This window comes from Neofelis nebulosa, chromosome 3, assembly GCF_028018385.1.
Source record: "Neofelis nebulosa isolate mNeoNeb1 chromosome 3, mNeoNeb1.pri, whole genome shotgun sequence".
In the NCBI taxonomy this organism is placed as follows: domain Eukaryota; kingdom Metazoa; phylum Chordata; class Mammalia; order Carnivora; family Felidae; genus Neofelis; species Neofelis nebulosa.
In genome coordinates this window covers 174,586,815-174,606,106 of record NC_080784.1, presented here as the reverse complement: position 1 = coordinate 174,606,106, position 19,292 = coordinate 174,586,815, and the positions used below count along the sequence as shown (strand labels likewise).

The following is a 19,292-nucleotide window of genomic DNA, read 5'->3' as shown; positions in this document are numbered from 1 at the left end:
TTTCTCCATTATGAGGGTCTGTACCATGAACTGCAAGATGTTTGCCATTTCCACCCATTTAATGTCTGTAGCACTCTGTGGTCATCAAACAACTACAAATTTCCCCCTGCCCCCGTGACTTCCAGAATCCCTTTTTGGGGGTGTAGGAGTGGAGGGTTGGTGCTACCTCTGTTGAGAACCACAAAGCTAGAGTAATTGGAGGAGCCTCTTGGGGCAGTAGTGCCTGTGCTAACCTCAAAAGATGAGTAAGATCTTGATGTTTATGTATTTATTTTGAGAGAGAGAGAACGAGAGCAAGGTAGGGGCAGAGGGAGGGGGAGAGAGAGAGAATCCCAGGCAAGCCCGTGCTGGCAGCACGGAGCCCGACATGGGGCTCGAACTCATGAGCCTTGAGATCATGACCTGGGCCAAAATCAAGAGTCAGTTGCTTAACCAACTGACCCACCCAGACACCCCAGGATGAGTAATATCTTAAAACCAGAGACCTTGGGACACAAACAGCATATAGAAGAGGGAGCAACATAATGTAGACTCTATCTCAACCAAAGAAGCAATGTGTCCTTGTTGGAAAATGGTTAGAAATAAAGGTGGATAGAGTGGAGTTATGACAGGTTAGCAGACAGAGAAAGTCATTTTACTCTTGAATGCATCCTTCATGCTACTGCCAAATTAATTTTTTAAAACAGTGCCCCATTCAACGGTCCACTTGTTATTGCCTATGAGCCTTTACACCTTTGCTTTGTGCTCAAGGCATTTTATCTCATCATATTCATTCCAATTTATGTCCTTTTGCTCCTTAAAATTAATTAGGTATGTCTGGCTGGCTGGTCCATTGCTGTTTTCCCCCCTTTCTTTGTCAATATGCTCACTTCATGTTTTTATTAATATCTTCCTTCTTTAATAAAATCTATCCCAATTCTGTCTATATAGCTTACTATCCCTAGAGGCTTTCTCCCTGATGAAACTGGCCCATGCCACTCCACACCATCCCGATACCTCCTTTCTGTTTCTTACAGTATTTATGGTTTGTTCTACCATATTGAGCACAAATTTGTAGATAGCTTTTCATGCCTCTCATTCTTGTTTCTCTGAATAATTTTTATTCTTCTCGAGAGCTGTGTGAGGTAAGGTCTATACCTCCCAGTATTGTTGTAAGCCTCCAAAACAGACTTTTTTTTTTTTTTCTGGTCAGTTGATAATAGGCATTGTCTTCCGAGTGAAATAGCATTAGATGCTGAGCACCTTGAAAACTCAAATTCTCTATTTGTAGATCACAGTATATTAATATTGCAACATTGTAATGTTTCTTATATTTAAATTATCAAATGCTTTTTGTGTCAGTAACTTGATTGAGTTCTTTTTGAAGGTAGGAACCAAGATGTTATGCAACTGTGTCCCTCACAACGCTTAGTAGGGTGTCTGGCTCATGGTAACTATTCAGTATTTTAAATTTTGATTTTTTTATTTGCTTTATCAGCTTGCCTTAACTGTCACCATCTTCAGACTATTTTTCTGTTTTGCTAACAACAGAGGGCACCATTAGGGTACTTGTACACTCAAGAAGTAATCCTGTCCCAGTCCTGGGTAGCTTTCTTGAACTACACTTTCCTCCTTCTAAGTGGTGTCATAGAAATTTGGAAACTATACTAAATTAAAGCAGCCCAATCCCAACTATAGGGCAATACTGGCTTCAAGTTGTTTATTTGAAGAAAAGAGTAAGTACTGTCATATTTTGATCCTGTGTAGTTTTCAGACTTTTTCTTTCTCCTTTTTCCTATTCTTTGCTCAAATGAAATCCTACCCCAGATCTTACTGTTATTAATTAAATACACTCCTTTCCTGAAGGAAGAAGATAGAAACTGAAAGCCACAAACTGGAGCCCCACCTTTTTATCCCTCCCCCTCCCTTCCCCCAAAAAAGCACAGCTTAAAAGTCATTATTACTCATCTAATTAAACATGCTTTTTAAAAATGATTATTTTGTGATATCTCATTTAGGAATTTAGTATAAAAATAGAAACATTTTAGTTTTACAGTGATTTTTATGTACAAAGGAAAATGCTCTGGAATAAATTCCTTGTTGTAGCAATGAAAGAGTTAATACACTAAGCAGCAGAGACTGAGATATTGCAACGGGATAGTGCTTTCAGTTTCTCTCACTTGTGGTTTAAGAAAAGAGGGGGGTGTTCTGCATTTGAAAGGACTTCAATGAATGCTGTCAGTGTTTGTGAGAGCTAATGGTCAGTATGGGAAAGGAGAAAGGGGGAAAGTGCTCTAGCTGCTTCAGGATAGGTGGATGAGAGTTTGCTCTGATTGAATGGAATGTTCCACCGTGTTTCATCGTTATTCATTCTCCTTTGTTCTTTATATTCCGCTATAGTCGTATAAAAGTTAATGTAGATATATATGTGAATGTGATTTATTTCCTTTCAATCTGTTTATTGTGCACAGCAGGGCATAGACTTCTCTTGTCTTGGTTGGATGCACAAATCTGTGTGCAGTGCTTTTTGCCCGTTGCCTAGACGATCACTTGGTTTCTCTGAGGATGTCTGGTTCTCGTAAAGAGTTTGATGTGAAGCAGATTTTGAAAATCAGATGGAGGTGGTTTAGCCATCAAGCATCATCTAATTCTACAGTTGACAGCCAGCAGGGAGAATTTTGGAATCGAGGACAGACTGGAGCAAACGGTGGGAGAAAGTTTTTAGATCCATGTAGCCTACAATTGCCTTTGGCTTCAATTGGTTACCGAAGGTCCAGCCAACTGGATTTTCAGAATTCACCTTCTTGGCCAATGGCATCCACCTCTGAAGTCCCTGCATTTGAGTTTACAGCAGAAGATTGTGGCGGTGCACACTGGCTGGATAGACCAGAAGTGGATGATGGCACTAGTGAAGAAGAAAATGAATCTGATTCCAGTTCATGCAGGTTGATTATTTTCTTACTGTTAGAAATGGGGTATGGGGGTATATTCTCTATAGTGTTAATAATTTAGTGTTATTATTTATGTATGAAATCTATATAGCACTGCATGTATACACATAATACCTTGGTATGCATATATGGTACTTTTGCTAGGGTTTATTAACATGTTCTAATACTAATTTCAATTCTGTAAATTATAAAGACAACAAGTAGCATTCATTTTGAAATATCTTGTGTTCCATATATAGATATCGTTCTGCCTGGAAAGTAATATATAGTAGCAATTTTATGCATCATTGCCTTGCAGTTTGCTTCATTCATTTACCTTCTATAGTCATATGAAAACTGTAGGAGACATGACACTTTAGTTTGCAGCAGATTAGTGAGTCATGTTTTAATTTTAATGAAAATGAAAGGATTTACAAGGAGATGCACATTGTAGTTGTCAATAATTTTTTTACAGCATTGTAGTTACAATAATATTTTTCTTATGGTTATTTCTCTTTGTCCTGTCTATGTTGTAGCTCTCCAGACTAATACAGAAAATACAGTAACATGTCTCTTTCTAAGATGACAGCTACTAATTCCTGTTACCTTCACTTCACTGAAAATTGTGCTGTTTAGGGAAGTGAAGGGCATTCCTTCAGGAGAGGAGCTAGATGTGGTTAATGGGTGAAGGCAGAGCAAGAAGGGGAAGTGAGTTTGAGGAGAGAACATAAAGAATAAATTGGTGATTTCACAATGACTTCATTCATCTTCACCTTTGGAACCTGGCTTTATCTTTGAAATGAATTTTCTCATTAATCAGTTTAAACTACTACACTATATATTATGTAATAAGTTATAATATGAAAATCATCTTTCTGATTCAGCTTCATTCAGGAATATTTCTAAATATTTAAAGGCTATTGTTTGTCTAATTTGATTACTGGATTCTTCTTTTAAAATTTCTTTCAGGTTTTGATAACACTTGTAATTTGTATGGTGATTATTGTCAATTATAGGCATCATAAGAGATGGAGACAAAATGAGTTCATATATTCAAGTACCTATTACTTGGGGATATTTACTGCCTTCTCTTCTAACCTTCAGAACATGGAATTCTGAACTGTGGTGTTGGAATAATAATAAATATAGACCAGTCATCTATAATCATTTGTATACTGGAGAGAGGGGCATATCTTTACATAGGTAACTAGTGTATTTAATTTTTAAACAACGTAATTAGTTTGTGATTTGGCATTATCTTAAGTGAATAGGAGACACAAATAGTTTTAATATGGAGAGCAGTTGAGTTAGTGTGGTTTCATTGCTTTGGATTTTCTTTGGAGACTTGTTGCCATAAAGAGAATAATAGTGTATATAATAAAAGGTTCACGGTGTATCATTTTTGTGGAAAACCAAAAAATAATCATCTTTCCATTTGAAAATCAATACACTGTATCAAGAATATTTTAACAAAATCAGAAAAACAAAGCATTTATTTATCACCATAAATTTAAAAAATCTTAACCTGTAGCTACTACCTGGAGAGATTATACATATGTGAACATATACAATGTATAAAGTTGGAAAGGTTATACACACCTTGGTTGCTATAATTTACTTTCTTACAACAAAGGTTGTATGCATAACTAATGATTATTAAAATTAAGTTAATGTATTCTTTAGTATCCATATCAAAATATCATCTTAGTGGGATATTCATTATGAAAGAAAAAGGTTGCCTTTTTTTTTTTTTTTTAGTGAGAGATTATGCATAATTCAAGAATATAAAATTGACATTTTTACTTACAGGGGATATAAAAGTAAGAAAATGGTATTTTAAAAAGTCTAAATGTAGTTGCTTTAAAAATGCTAATCAAGAAGATTGAGAAGGTAAATAATAAGATGGGACTAAATAATTTAGATTTGCAGTGACCAAACTAATCTTAAAATTATAATTTCAAAAATAAAATGTACTTTTAAAAAGTCTCTGATTTTTAGATATAAGAAGGGAAATGTGTCAAAGCATCTTAATATTCCCAAAGGTTTTGAAATCTCTGTCCTAACATATTATTGCAAAAAGGGAAAAAATCCCACCATTCTGGATTTAGAATTGACATTTGTGTGTCGCTATTACTCCTCTGTTTTATACTAGATTAAATATATCTGATTCTCACATCTTCCTTCAGTCCTTCAGCTCTGAGTCTTTGATCTTTGTCATCAGGATATATGTATTTGCCCCCAGCTTTGTGATCAAGTGAGCAGTCTCTGGGTGGTTGCCCTTCTACTGTAAACAAATCAAAAGCTGTCACTGTTAATGTCAAAAGAAGCTATGCTGACATTCATCACATTTTTGTATATAACTGGGAATAATTCTTTTTCTTACATAATATTTACAAAAAAGAAAACATAGTAAACATTTTATTTGAGTATATTGTAGATTGGTATTTTAAAATGTCAAAGACATAACAGGGAGATACTTAACGGTAAAGAGAGAATTTCTTTTTTAAGCATTCGTGTTACTTACATAGGTAAATCTGAGAACTTAGATTGAAATTTTGAGTTATTAGAAAGAAAGGGAAAACAGCTGAGTGGTTTTACCTGCACAAAAATGCCAGCACTTACAGTGGGTCTGCGCAATTCAAGGTAGTAGTTAAAAGCATCGTAGGTTCCCTGTGTTTGATTAGTTGTATTCTAACAAGAAGAAATGTCTGTCTCAGCCCTTAGACTTGCGCTCATTTCTCCTGCCACACATCTAAGTGATTTAAAAGTTTTTATCTTTTGACTTTGATCTTGGGTCTGTAACCTAGCCAGCATTTTCTCCGTGGGAATCATCTAAGTCATTACATTGACATTAAAATACAACACTTATTTTTTATACCGTGAAGAATTTTAGATCCTAAGTGAGAGTTGCCACCTTTTATGTGAGTACTAGGTTCCTAAGCCCTTAATGCAGGATGAATTCTTACCAGGGCCAGCAAAGTTTACATTTTGACCTACCTTGTGACCATAGATTAATACTAACACAGTTTATACTTCACTTGATTTGCCAGCTTTGAACTTATGTCATTTTTGACATATTGGGGGAAATTTCATTATTTCCAGCTTTGTTCATAAAGTTAGACCTTAATATTTTACATGTCAGATCTCGATATCATACTTTAGGCAATATGCATAAAATATTACTGTACTTTACAAATATTCAAAACTAATAATAGCTAATACTGACTGGCTGCTTAGTATCTGTGAGACACTGTTTTATGCATTTTAGTATTAAGTCATTTGGTCTTCACAACAAATTTCTGAGATAGCCACTGTTACCATTCTAATTTTAGAGATGAAACCAATGAAGAACAGAAAGGCTAGATAACTTCCTCCAAGTTTGTAAGTGAAATAAAACTGCATTTAAAAAAAATGAACTTTGTGTTTTTACAACTGTTTTAGATTTACAGGAAAGTTGCAAAATAGTGTAGTGAATTCCTACCCTCAGTTTTTCCTATTTTTAATATATTAGTGTGATACATATGTTACTATTAATGAGCCAGTGTTGATACATTATTATTAACTGAAGTCCATACTTTATTCAGATTTTCTGAATTTCTACCTAATGTCCTTTTTTTACTGTGGGATCCTCTCCAGAATCCCAGAATCCCATGGTGTATTTAGTTAGCATGTCTCCTTAGGCTCCTCTGGGCTGTGACAGTTTCTCGGACTTTCCTTCTCTTTGATGACCTTGGCAGTTTGGGGAGTACTAGTACTGGTCAGGTGTTTTGTAGAATGTCTTACTCAATTGATATTTGTCTGATGTTTTTCTCATGATTAGACTGGGGTTATGAGTAGTGGGGAGTAAGACCACAAAGTAAAGTGCATTTTAGTCAACATCATATCAAGGATACATACTATCAACCTCACTTACACTGTTGATATTGACCTTGATCACTTGGAAGTGGCTGCATTTTGAGCCCAAGCAATTAAGATGTAGATTTCATGCTCACACACCAGTAGGCAGTTGTCTGTGACTATTTCATCACTAAGTTCAGCTTGGATTAACATAATAGTTAATGATTCATTCTAAACCAATTTCACTTTCTCTCCTCAGCTAATCTTCTTAGCCTGGTTCTTGAAAATGCCAAGCCTGGCTGGCTAACAGGTATAGTTTCTTAACATGGCCACAACTCTTTATCCACAGTCTTCCGTCTGACCCATCTTAATTGGCTGCTCATTCCTTTGTGTTTCAATTACAGATATCCTTGCTATTCTTTAACTCTTCTTGAAGCATTTAGGTCCTCCTCAAGGCTTTCCCAACAAGGGGTTATCTCCACTTTTTTTAAGCGCTAGCTACCTTCTTTTCTTAACCCTCTTTATGTTGTCTCCACATCTCCTTGTTTGAACCAGTCTATTATTTCTGGTATGGTCTGAAATTTAAATCCTCTACATTTCCACATGAAACGAATTCTGTTTCCGGGGATTGCAAAGAAGTTCAACTGTAATGTACTTGTATCTGGGAAGGTTGTATTGCATGTTCTGTCACACATATATGCCCAAATCATAGCATGGATTCCCTTGACCTAAAACTGAGGAACACATTTGTGTGTGTGCACATGTAGGTGTGTATGTGTATGTGTTAAATATTTAGTATACAGTGCAAGGAGCTCATGAACCTTCTAAAGCATCTCTGTATGCTGCATCACTGTGCCTTCTTAGTTTTAAGCAACTGAAATTGGCTGGTTTAACAGAATAGGAATTTGTTGGAATCATATGAGTTCACAGAGCTGCTGAGAAAGCTGAAGAATCAGCCTAGGAAAAAGGATTGGTGCTACAATTGCACAACTGGCCTTTATAACTCCAAATTTTAAAGGCAGAGAAACTGCCTTTATGCCACTTATTGCTTGTACTTTATTTTTATCCATTTGGAACTAGATAGCGAGGTTTTACAATTTTAATGTTAGGTATATTAGGCATGAAAACAATCACACCCTGCCATACACACACATATATACCCATATGCACATAGCCATATAATTTGGTCATTTAACTTTAGGGAGCATATTAGTAAGGGATAGGCTAAGATGATATAAACAAAGAGATTCAGAAGTACAGTGGCTCAAATAAAATAGAAGTTTATTTTTCTATTTCCTAACAGATAAGCAAGCAGCTCAGGGCTGATAAGTAGCTCTGCTTCACAAGTTTACACAGAGATCCAGATTCCTTCCATATTGTTTCTCCATCCTGTAGGATGTTACCTTTTCTTCACATTCAAAGCTTACTCAACTCCTGCTCAAAGCTACTCAACTCTGCATTCTAGCCTGTGGGAAGGACCAACAAAAGAAAAGGGAAGATACTAAGCGAATAGCACAAGTTGCATGTATCAATTCTGCTCATATTCTTTTGTTGAAAACCTAGTCACATGGCCACAGCCAGTTGCAAGGGAGGCTCAGAAATGTGATCTTTACCTGGGTAGCGATGTGTCCAGCAAAATTCACTACTGTGGTAGAAGGAAAGAATGATTTGGGAGTTATAAACAACAGAGAGCAAGGGGTGAAGACAGCTGAATAGAGTTCTTTAGACAGTTTTTTAATTAGTTTTTTCCACATTATGTAGTATTTTTACCACAGAGATATTGGAAAATAGAGATAAGTATAAACAGAAAAATAAGAATCGCTATCCTGCCATCCCAAAAATAACAGCCATTAAGAATTTGGGGAAGTGTGGGGCGCCTGGGTGGCGCAGTCGGTTAAGCGTCCGACTTCAGCCAGGTCACGATCTCGCGGTCCGTGAGTTCGAGCCCCGCGTCGGGCTCTGGGCTGATGGCTCGGAGCCTGGAGCCTGTTTCCGATTCTGTGTCTCCCTCTCTCTCTGCCCCTCCCCCGTTCATGCTCTGTCTCTCTCTGTCCCAAAAATAAATAAAAAATGTTGACAAAAAAAAAGAATTTGGGGAAGTGTTCTTCAAGTATATTTTCTATACATATTTAATAAATATATGCATTTTTCAAGTGAAAATCTGAATCTTACCGTAGATTCTATTTTGTAACCCACTTTTTTGCCCTGATGCAAATATTAAAATTAGGATTTGTTGTTGTTGTTGTTGTTGTAGAAGACAGAAGCCCAGCTCAAACTGACTAAAGCAAAAAACGAGAAATTTTTGGTTCATATAAATAAATTAAAAATCCAAGGTTAAAGCTTAGTTTTATTCATGGCTGAATGCAGCTACTCGAATAACACCACAAACCTTATTACTCTTCCTCTCTAGATTCTGTTTTCCTTTGTGACAGCATTTTCTCGGGCAGGTTCACAGTATGGTAGCAAAAAAGCCACTAGCAGCTGCATGTTTACTTTTTATCAGCTTAGCAACCTCAATGGAAAGAGAGTGACTCTTCAAAGAGTGCCAGCTAACATCTTGAAATTGACTCTTACTGGCCTTGTTTGGGTCATGGGTTCATTCAAACCAATCATAATTGCTAGGAGATGTGATACTCTTACCAGCCAGGTCCCAGTCCAACCCTGTTCAGGGGGAAGGTCCATCTCTTCCCAAGCCATGTGGACTGAGATAGGGGAATGTGTGGTTTCCCAAAAGGTAGACATGGATCTGTTACCATAAGAAGGGATCCTGGATAGGCAAAAACAACGTCCGCCAGAACAGTTTTCCATGTCGTTAACTGTTACATCTTTTTAAATGGCTGCAGCATCCTCCCCTGCACAGATACACCTTTTATTTAACCAATGTTCTGTTTCTTTTTTAGAATTTGGGTTGTTTTCAGTATTTTCCTGTTAGAAACAGCCTGTGATAAACCTTCCCTGTAGCAAGATCTCTATTCATCTCCGTACATACAAATGATTGTTTTCTTTGGATAAAGTCCCAAAGGTGTGCACGTTTTTAGGGTTTTTTATTTGTATTGTCAGAGTCATTTCAGGAACAATACTACTATTGTTTTTAATTTATTTCTGTTTTTGAGAGAGAGAGCACATGAGCAGGGGAGGGGCAGAGAAAGGGGGAAAGAATCTCAAGCAGGCGCTGCAGTCAGTGCAGAGCCCAACATGGGACTTGATCCCATGAATCCGGGATCATGACCTGAGCTGAAATCAAGAGTCAGACTCTAAACTGACTGAGCCACCCAGGCGCCCCAGGAACATTACTACTATTTTAATTCTCTGCAGCATTATATAAGAGTACCCATTGGCCCTTTCCCTTCACACTGGTTATTATTTAAGACAATTTGATTCTTCTAAGACATTTAATTCTCTCCACCATAGATATTCTGGCACTGGTACCAGGAAAAACTCCCTTCAATTCCAAAATCAAAAATATTTGTCTTGGGTGCCTGGGTAGCTCAGTCGGTTAAGTGTCCTACTCTTTGATTTCAGCTCAGGTCATGATCTCATGGTCGTGAGATTGAGCCCCATGTCTAGCTCTGTGCTGGGCGTGGGACCTGCTTATGATTCTCTCTCTCCCTCTTCCTCTGCCCCTTCCCTGTGCCCTCATGCACGCATGTTCTGTCTCTCTCAAATAAAAAGTATTTGTCTTGGGGCGCCTGGGTGGCTCAGTCGGTTGAGCGTCCGACTTCGGCTCAGGTCACGATCTCGCGGTCCGCGGGTTCGAGCCCCGCGTCGGGCTTTGGGCTGATGGCTCGGAGCCTGGAGCCTGCTTCCGATTCTGTGTTTCCCTCTCTCTCTCTGCCTCTCCCCCGTTCATGCTGTGTCTCTCTCTGTCTGAAAAATAAATAAACGTTAAAAAAAAAAAAAAAAAAAAAAAATTAAAAAGTATTTGTCTTGAGAAGGGAAGAGGTGAAGGTATTCTTTTGCCTTTCCTCTTGTCATTTCTTCTTATACACCTGCCTTGTCCTCCTCTTAAAGGACACAACCTCAAAGCTTCTTACTTTCTTCTTCCTCACCCACTTAATTCCAAGACACATTTCAGGTCTCACTTGCTACTTGTTGCCTTTCCAAACACTATCTCATGTTGATCTTTCCCTTCCCTATATTCCAATAGCACTTACACTCCAACTGGGGATATACAAAATGATCAGCTGGAGAAATGGCAAAAATAGATCTTCTATTTACATTTTATCTTATGCTTTTTTATTGAAGTGTAGTGACAAGCAATATTGTATTAGTTTCAGATCTACAACAGGGAGCATTTATATACATTATAAAGTGATCACCACAATAAATCTAGCTACCATCTGTCACCATACAGTTATTAGAATATTGCTAACCATATTCCTTTATCTTATTCTTCAAAGCTCTATCTTTGCTATGTTTTAGAATATAAAAACTGTACAATGGTATCTGTATATCTTTTATAAATTAGTAAATATCTATATATTTGGGCACATGCTTAAAAGTATACTGAAAAGGACATGCATAAAAAAGATTTAGAGACTGCTAGCCTATACTAAGCAATTTACATTCTTATTTTACATTTGTGGTTTTGAATATTTGTAGAGGATGCCAAAAGATTCATGATCTAGTAATTTGCAATTTGCAAAAGCATGAATTCTGAATGCCAGAAGCTATGAGGCAGATAGCTAGGAGTAAATCACAGAGAGAGCAAGCCAAGCAGACCAGTTTGAGTCTCATGCAGCTTTGTTTTCTATTCAAATCTACATACAGTGTAATTTTTATGAAGTGGTTTTTTAAACTTATTTTGAAAATTTACTCCATGAAGAAAGCTTAAAGCAAATTCTGATGATGAAAGTGAAGAAATCTAAGTAGTTTTTCAATAAAAGGCAATGTTGGTCTTGGTATGTATTTTGTACATGTGAGTGTCACATGTATGAAATCTGAGGAATTGCAAGGGTTAGGCAGTGTTGCTATTTAATTTTCTTTCTAGTTCATGAAACTTTTCAAATTCCTTCACTAAAGATTCTATCTTTGTTTGCAGCCCCACAGTGTCTAACTTCTGGTGCAATATTGCCTATTAAGAGTTACTCTGGAAATAGTTGATGAGTTTATTCTGTTTAATACTTGCCTCCTTGCTATGTTTAGGCATTTTCATGACTTACAGGTTCATTGTCTACTGCAGCAGGGCAGTAAGCTAAAAATTAAATGTTTCTTTGTAGCTTGGAAATATTCAGCATTGCATAGTTCTCCACAGTGAATATCCATTATGAAAGATTTTAATGATTTACCATTGTAGTAACATCATATAACTAAAACAAAGCAGAGATGTTAGATGTGTTTCCTCTGTTATGTGGAAGATTGTATAGAATCTCAGAGAAATATATTTTAAATGCTCTGTAAGTGGCCTATTCTTAAATGATTGTATTGTGGGTTTTGATGTCTACTGGGTTTACAAAAGACCATTTTAATTAGGAAGTATGAAATTTAGTTATAAAATTGATAATGCTGGGGATCATTTTTTAAAAAGACAACCAACAAACCAGCCAAACAACATTGTATAAAAACAAAAGACAGGCCTTTCCATTTGCCAGTGAAAACATAGGATCTACCAACAGTAGCTTACCTTGACTGTGTACTTTGTGCTAGAGCTATGCATTCATCATTTCATTTAATAATCCTCCCATGACAGATTCTCTAAAGAAAGTACTAGGTATTACTTATTCCTATTTCGCTATTGAAGAAGTTAATAGAACTTTCTGCATTGATGGAAATGTCCTATATCTGTACCATTCATTTTGGCAACCATTAGCCCCCTGAGGTTATTGAGCATTTGAAATATGACTAGTCTATCTACTAGAACTGAATGTTTAATTAAATTTAATTGTAATTAAATTGTAGGGGCGCCTGGGTGGCTCAGTCAGTTAAGCATCTGACTTCAGCTTAGGTCATGATCTCACAGTTTGTGAGTTCAAGCCTGCGTTGGGCTCTGGTGCTGACAGCTCAGAGCCTGGAGTCTGCTTCAGATTCTGTGTTTCCCTCTCTCTCTGCCCCTCCCCCACTCACACTCTGTCTCTCTCTCTCTCTCTCTCTCTCTCAAAAATAAAGATTAAAAAAACATTTTTTTAAATTATAATAGCACTATGAGGCTAGTGGCTAATATACTGGAAAGCACAACTCTAGAATTTTCCTAAAATGTTCACTACCCTATACCTCTCCAGTTCAACTCTCCAAACCAAAATACATAACAGGAAAAGAAATGATAAGGAAATACTAACATTATAAATTACATGGAGCCATAGTATTAAAAGCAGTCTGATTAGCCAGGGATAGAGATGTGATCTCTGTCCCATGAAAACCTAGAAGACTTTTCTCTTACACCTAGCAAAAGGGTAGTCATATAGAAGTAAACATTTGTCTAAAATTCTTAATTATATTATCTGTGAAATCACCCTCATTCATATTATACCATCCTCCTCCTTTCATACCCTTAGAGTATATACAGGGAGCTTCATCCTTAAGGATGAAGGTAGGCAAGAATTTCCATTTCTTTGTGAGTGGTTTGGGCAACACTCAATGCTTCCTGATCCTGGCTCTGTAACCGGCTGCCTGTGTGTCTTTGGTTGATTACATTGGCCATTTTGGGCTGTGGATTTTATCTCAAAATAAGGGAATTGGATTAAATGCAACTAGATTTCTCCTAGATGTAAAAATTCTATATATAGTTTTTCTAATGGCCAAGGTCCTATAGTTGTATGGAGATGTGGTAATTTTTTTAAGTTTAATTCTTGCATTATCAAAAGTGTATATGTAAACCCCCTGATTTCTTAAAACAAGAAATGCTAGAAAGCTGTGCAGCTCTTTAAGTCTTTTGAGTAGCTGTTTCTTCCTCTTTCATGATCCTTTTGTGAATGGATGGCTTCACTTTTTTTTCCATGTATACAAATCAGAAGCCTGCACCTCTTTTGATCTTTCATTTGTAGCAGTGGATTGAAGTGATTTCTATGCCCAGAGATCTCAGTTATTAATTGTCATATTGAAATAATATGTTTATTTAATAGGTGATGGCAGTGGAAGCCTTGAAAAGGAAATAACAAAGTTTGAAATGTTATTTTAGAAACAAAAGTTGTTGTTTGTTAATATGTATATGTATAAACGATTTTGATGTGTTACCTTTATGTTCATTTTAAAAATGACAAATATTCCATTAAGTTCAACTAGTTCATTTAAAATATTTTAGTCAAGGGCACCTGGGTGGCTCAGTCAGTTAAGCGTCCAACTTCAACTCAAGTCACGATCTCACGGTTTGTGAGTTCGAACCCCATGTGGGGCTCTGTGCTGACAGCTCAGAGCCTGGAGCCTGCTTCAGATTCTGTGTCTTCCTCTGTCTCCACCCCTTCCCCCATTCACACTCTGTCTCTCTTTCTCAAAAAAAAAAAAAAAATTAAAAATAAAAATATTTTAGTCAAAAATTCAGTTTACACATGTTTAAAGTATCTATTGTGTAAAGTTGTAAGTTCATCACATGCTGATTTGTATAATGTATTTGTCTCTCCCTGAAGTGCACACCACTGCCCTTCAGCCTGTGATGTGTGTTCAGATCGCCTGTAGGGCTTTCAAAAAATGTGATGTTCAGGTCCTACCTCAGACCTAGTGAATCAGTCTTAGGGAATGAGGCTCTGAATACAGATGCTGAAAGGCTCCCCAAGCTATTCTTATTCATTCCAGAGGTTAAAGAACCAAACATCCTGAAAGTTCTTGACAAGGAAAGAGATGGCCTATTTATTAATTGGGCTTATACCAACATCAAAACTAGCCTGTAATGATATTATAAAGCTCTATTGTTCTTTCAGAATTTAACATTGATTAGAATTTATGCTTGGATAATGGCAGTTCATCACTCAAAAACATTCAGCTAACTCATTGCCTCGCCATTACTGAGAATTTAATATAAGAAATGTGATCGGAAATGTAGGAACCCTAAGAAAGAAGCACTTGATTTATTTACTTGATCTTGTTCTTGAAATAATTTGTGGTTTATGAAAATTAAATGTTCTAATTTTTTTTCATTCTTAGATCAGTAAAACTCTTAAAATCACTTGTCAATGTTTTGACAATATAAAACTTCATTTTATTGAAAAATATTTTAAATCTTCAAATCCTTATTCACCAGTTACCATCATTTGTTATTGCTCATGTTTTCTCCTAGATTTTAAAATAATTTTTAATTCTCATTTATTTATAAATACACATATATTTACATATTACTTTATTTTTATAATAATTATCTCAAATGTAAGTTTGAGTATATTATATTGGATTTCCAAAGTCATTACACCAATATTCATAGTGTATGACACATGCATTCTAGATAATATATATTTTGCTTCTGTTATTATTATTGACAGTTTTCCTCCCAGAACATTTTTTAGGGCCCATATTTATATGCATTAAAAACGTGTTGGGCTGGGAGAATTTAGGAGAGATACGTATTAGTCAATATACTGCTACCATCTAAGACAGATAAATCTCAATACAATGTGAGAATTCTTGTGACTATAACCTATATGAATGTTCTTACCTGAGTGATCTTCCATGTCTCTGTACTACCTCTTCCTTGATCTAAGCCCTCAGTCCTCTCCATTCAACTCCTATAAGAGAAGGAAAGCACGAGAAAGGAACACCTGCTCTTAGCCACTTTAGCCTGGAGGTGACACAGTTCATTTCTATTATAAGACCACACCTATCTCTGACAGAGGCTGGGAGATGCAGTCTAGCTATATTCTCACAAGTAAAAGTAAAAGGGTTTTAAAGGTGGACAGGCCTGTTTCTGTCACGTATGAACTGCATGACTCCTGGCAAGGCACTTGCTCTCCTTGGCTTCAGTTCTCTTTACCTTAAACATAAAAGATACAGTGACTTTTTCTTTTTTGGTAAGATTATTAGTGGTTTATATTAAGAATATTCTCTTAAGATACGATGAGAATTGAATCAACAAAGCATTTGTCAAAATCATAATTATCCCTAAAAGTAGATCTGACAAGAAATGAGAGCTAAGTTATGGCATAGTCAGTGGTTATGTAATTAATTGCATAGCCAATGGATGTTGATTATGTGATTCAAGTGATCATGGGGGTGGTGGAGAGGGGTGGACCTTGATGTTAACCTTTTTACTTTTTCACCATTTCCATCAGTAAATCATATGAAAACTCACACTTTTCAAATTATAATTTGGAAATCTCAAATAATTTTTAGATATCTGGGTTAGACCATCAAATTTCCTTTACCTATAATATAAGTTGTAGTTTACCTGGGCTTTTGAATAATGACTAGAGGGTCAAATGAATTATTTATAACATTATTTTTATGACAGTGTACAGTTGACCCTTGAACAATATGGCAATTAGGGACACCAACCACACACATTTGAAAATCCCCATATAACTTTTGATTCCCTGAAAACTTAACTATAGTCTGCTCTTGACTAGAAATCTTAAAAATAACAGTCAATTAACATATATTTTGTATATTATATACTGTATTCTTATAGTAAAGTAAGCTAGAGAGTAAAGAAAATGTTATTAATATCATAAGGAAGAGGGGCACCTGGGTGGCTCAGTTGGTTGAGTGGGGATTTCAGCTCAGGTCATGATCTCACAGTTTTTTAGTTCAGGCCCCACACAGCAGAGCTGTTACCTCTGTGCCCTCTCTCTGCCCCTCCCCTGCATGCGCTCTCTCTAAAAAAAAAAAATTAATTAAAAAAAATATATATATATATATCATAAGGAGAAAATACATTTTTAGTACCGTACTATGTGTACTGAAAAAAATCCACGTGTAAGTGGACCCACACAATTCAAACCTGTATTAGTCACAGGTCAACTATGTTTTATATTCTAAACAGTTACCCTATAAAATGAACTGTGGAATATAACCCATTTTTAAGTAAAGGGTGGCTGGGATTTATATCTCTAAAATAGTTTCATTGCCTTCCTGCCTTCAAAGAATAATGTCTTACACCCTGAAATATAATGTTAGGAGATACAACTATCATTATGAATATAACTTGGCTCTTTTTCAACAGAGATATTATGTTGACCAGTAAAAAGATCTCAAAAACAGACACCACAAAGAGTATGTATAGTTACTAATAGGTGTCACATTCACTCACAATGTTTACAAGACACATGCATTTTTTGAGCCATCATTGAATTTAAAAGGCAAAAATGAATCATTACACGTTACTGTTGACTGATAGCATCAATTACTTCTATTACATTTAAAGGGTTTTAAAGGACGTGATAAAAAATATATTTTCAATGTGATAGTAATATTTCAAAAGGTGTGTTCTCTTTCTTTTCAGGACTTCCAATAGTAGTCAGACATTATCATCCTGCCATACTATGGAGCCATGTTCATCAGATGAATTTTTCCAAGCCCTTAATCATGCGGAGCAAACATTTAAAAAGATGGAAAACTATTTGAGACATAAACAGTTATGTGATGTAATTCTAGTTGCTGGTGATCGCAGAATTCCAGCTCACAGGTAAATTGTTTTCTAAGTCTCTATATGTGAGAAGTATTTCCTTGCTAACTTAGTGATGTATGTTGAGATAATTTGTTCCAACTAACTATTAGGATAGGATGCTTTTGGAAAAGGGTATCTTTCATGGAATTTCTACAAAGAAAGCAGTGCATGTGAAATTATTACACATTAAATGACCCCAGAAAGGTCACTTTCCCTCTGCAGAATAAGAAAAACAAAGCACACTAGCCTCAGATTGGTCAGTATTGTTTGGTATAGATTTCAGCTACTGTGAGCAGCTTTCCTCCTAAATTCTACCTATTAAATAACTTTAAACAAACTCAATGGAAATGAGAGCTGTGAGTATTTAGAAGCAAAAAAGCTAGTGGAAGGAAATGGCAAAACCTGTGAAGAGTTTTAAAATAGTGACACCTGTTCCAACTTCTATTTGCTGACTTCTCTAAGAAATATGAAAAGCAGTGATGCTACTATTTTTTGAAATAAGAAAAGGAAAAGAGAGGTGTTTAATAAAGAATATTTCATTGTTTCTTTTCATAATTCCATATTCAATTGTTCGGTGTTAATCACTGTGAGGACCTCAAAGGGTTGTTTTTTTTATGCTTTCAAAAACTAATTAACACTCTGTCTCAAAGGTTTTCTTAAACTTTCCAAAGTGGAAGTGAAATCGTTAGGAAAAATGGGCTTGTTCTTAGTTTCCAGTGATTCGATGAGTATACATTTATTGAGATGCTACTAGATACTGTGACAAAAAGCATTGGTTTATTAGAAAAGACACTTCAACCTGCATTTCATAGAGGCCCCTCAAATTCTATTATTTCTAAAACAGAGTTCATTACCTTCCCTTCCACGTCTGTGTAAACTCTCACCATCTAACTCAGGTTACCAGTGCCAGAAACTGCCAACTGGTCTCCCTGCTTTCACCTTTTCCCCCTACATTCTTTTTTCTACACAGCTACCTGAGTGATCCTTTAAAAAAGAACTCAGATACAGTCACTCCTGCAATCAGACTTTTCAGTGACTCCTCACGTCGCTGATTGCGAAAGCCCAAGTCCTCACAGTGGCCTGTGTGATTACCAGTGCCTTTTTATGCTCTGTCCAGCTCCTGTCCTCGTGCACTCACAGCCCCCATGTTCCTTGTATGTGCCAGGCATGCCACTGCTACCTTTGGGTTTTTGCTTTTGCATTGGCTGCTACTTTGCCTGAATGCTATTCCTAGGCACCTGTATGGCTAGTTCCCGCACCTCCTTCAAGTCTTTGCCCAAGTGCCACTTTCCAGTAAGAAAACTTACTTATTTAACCCCACTGCCTACTCCCCATTTGCCCTTATCCTCCCTTTCCCCCTTAGCACTTACCACTCTTTAATTCACTATTGCATTTACTTCTGCTGTTTATTATTTCCCTTCCCTCTAGAATGTAAGACTCCATGAGAGAAGGGATCTTTTGTCTGTTGTTTATACTGACAATATCTAGAACAGTGCCCAGTTCTTATTAGGTATGAATTGGTTTGGTGAATAAATGAAATAAATGAATAGGCAGTTCTCAGAGGAAACCTGAATGACTAATGACTGTTTGAAAAGACCTCCAATCTCACTAGCAATCAGAGGAATGAAAATTAAAACAACGAGGGGCACCTGAGTGGTTCAGTCGGTTAAGCGTCTTCCACTCAGGTCATGAGCTCACAGGTCATGAGCTCAAGTTCATGAGTTCATGACTGCTGACAGCTCAGAGCCTGGAGCCTGCTTCAGATTCTGCATCTCCCTCTCTCTCTGCCCCTTCCCCACTCACGCTCTGTCTCTCTCTTTCAAAAATAAAATAAGCATTAAAAAAATTTTTTTTAAACAACAGTGAGATGCCCCTTAACACCTTGCACATGGCCCCCAAATTTAACATCTGACAATGTTGTGGGAAGATGTTCTCTTTCATACAGTGCTGGTGGGGGTCTAAATTGGGATAGCACCTTGGAGAGCAATCTGGTAAACCTGTGACTTAGCACTGCACACCTG

At 36.6% G+C, this 19,292-nt stretch overlaps 1 protein-coding gene across 9 annotated transcripts in view; it reads left to right on the top strand.

The window, feature by feature from the left end:
- Nucleotides 1–19,292, top strand: part of KLHL5 (kelch like family member 5) — a 98,698-nt gene that overhangs the window by 20,980 nt on the left and 58,426 nt on the right. For 4 of the 9 annotated variants that reach the window (XM_058722829.1, XM_058722831.1, XM_058722828.1 and 1 more), the window contains one exon: nt 17,107–17,289. In XM_058722829.1, the coding sequence (XP_058578812.1) occupies nt 17,147–17,289 (143 nt within the window). In that variant the 5' untranslated portion in view covers nt 17,107–17,146. Of the gene's footprint in view, nt 1–2,450; nt 2,925–4,013; nt 4,113–17,106; nt 17,290–19,292 lie in introns of all 9 variants that reach the window. The other 5 variants (XM_058722822.1, XM_058722824.1, XM_058722823.1 and 2 more) reach the window with 4 other exon arrangements.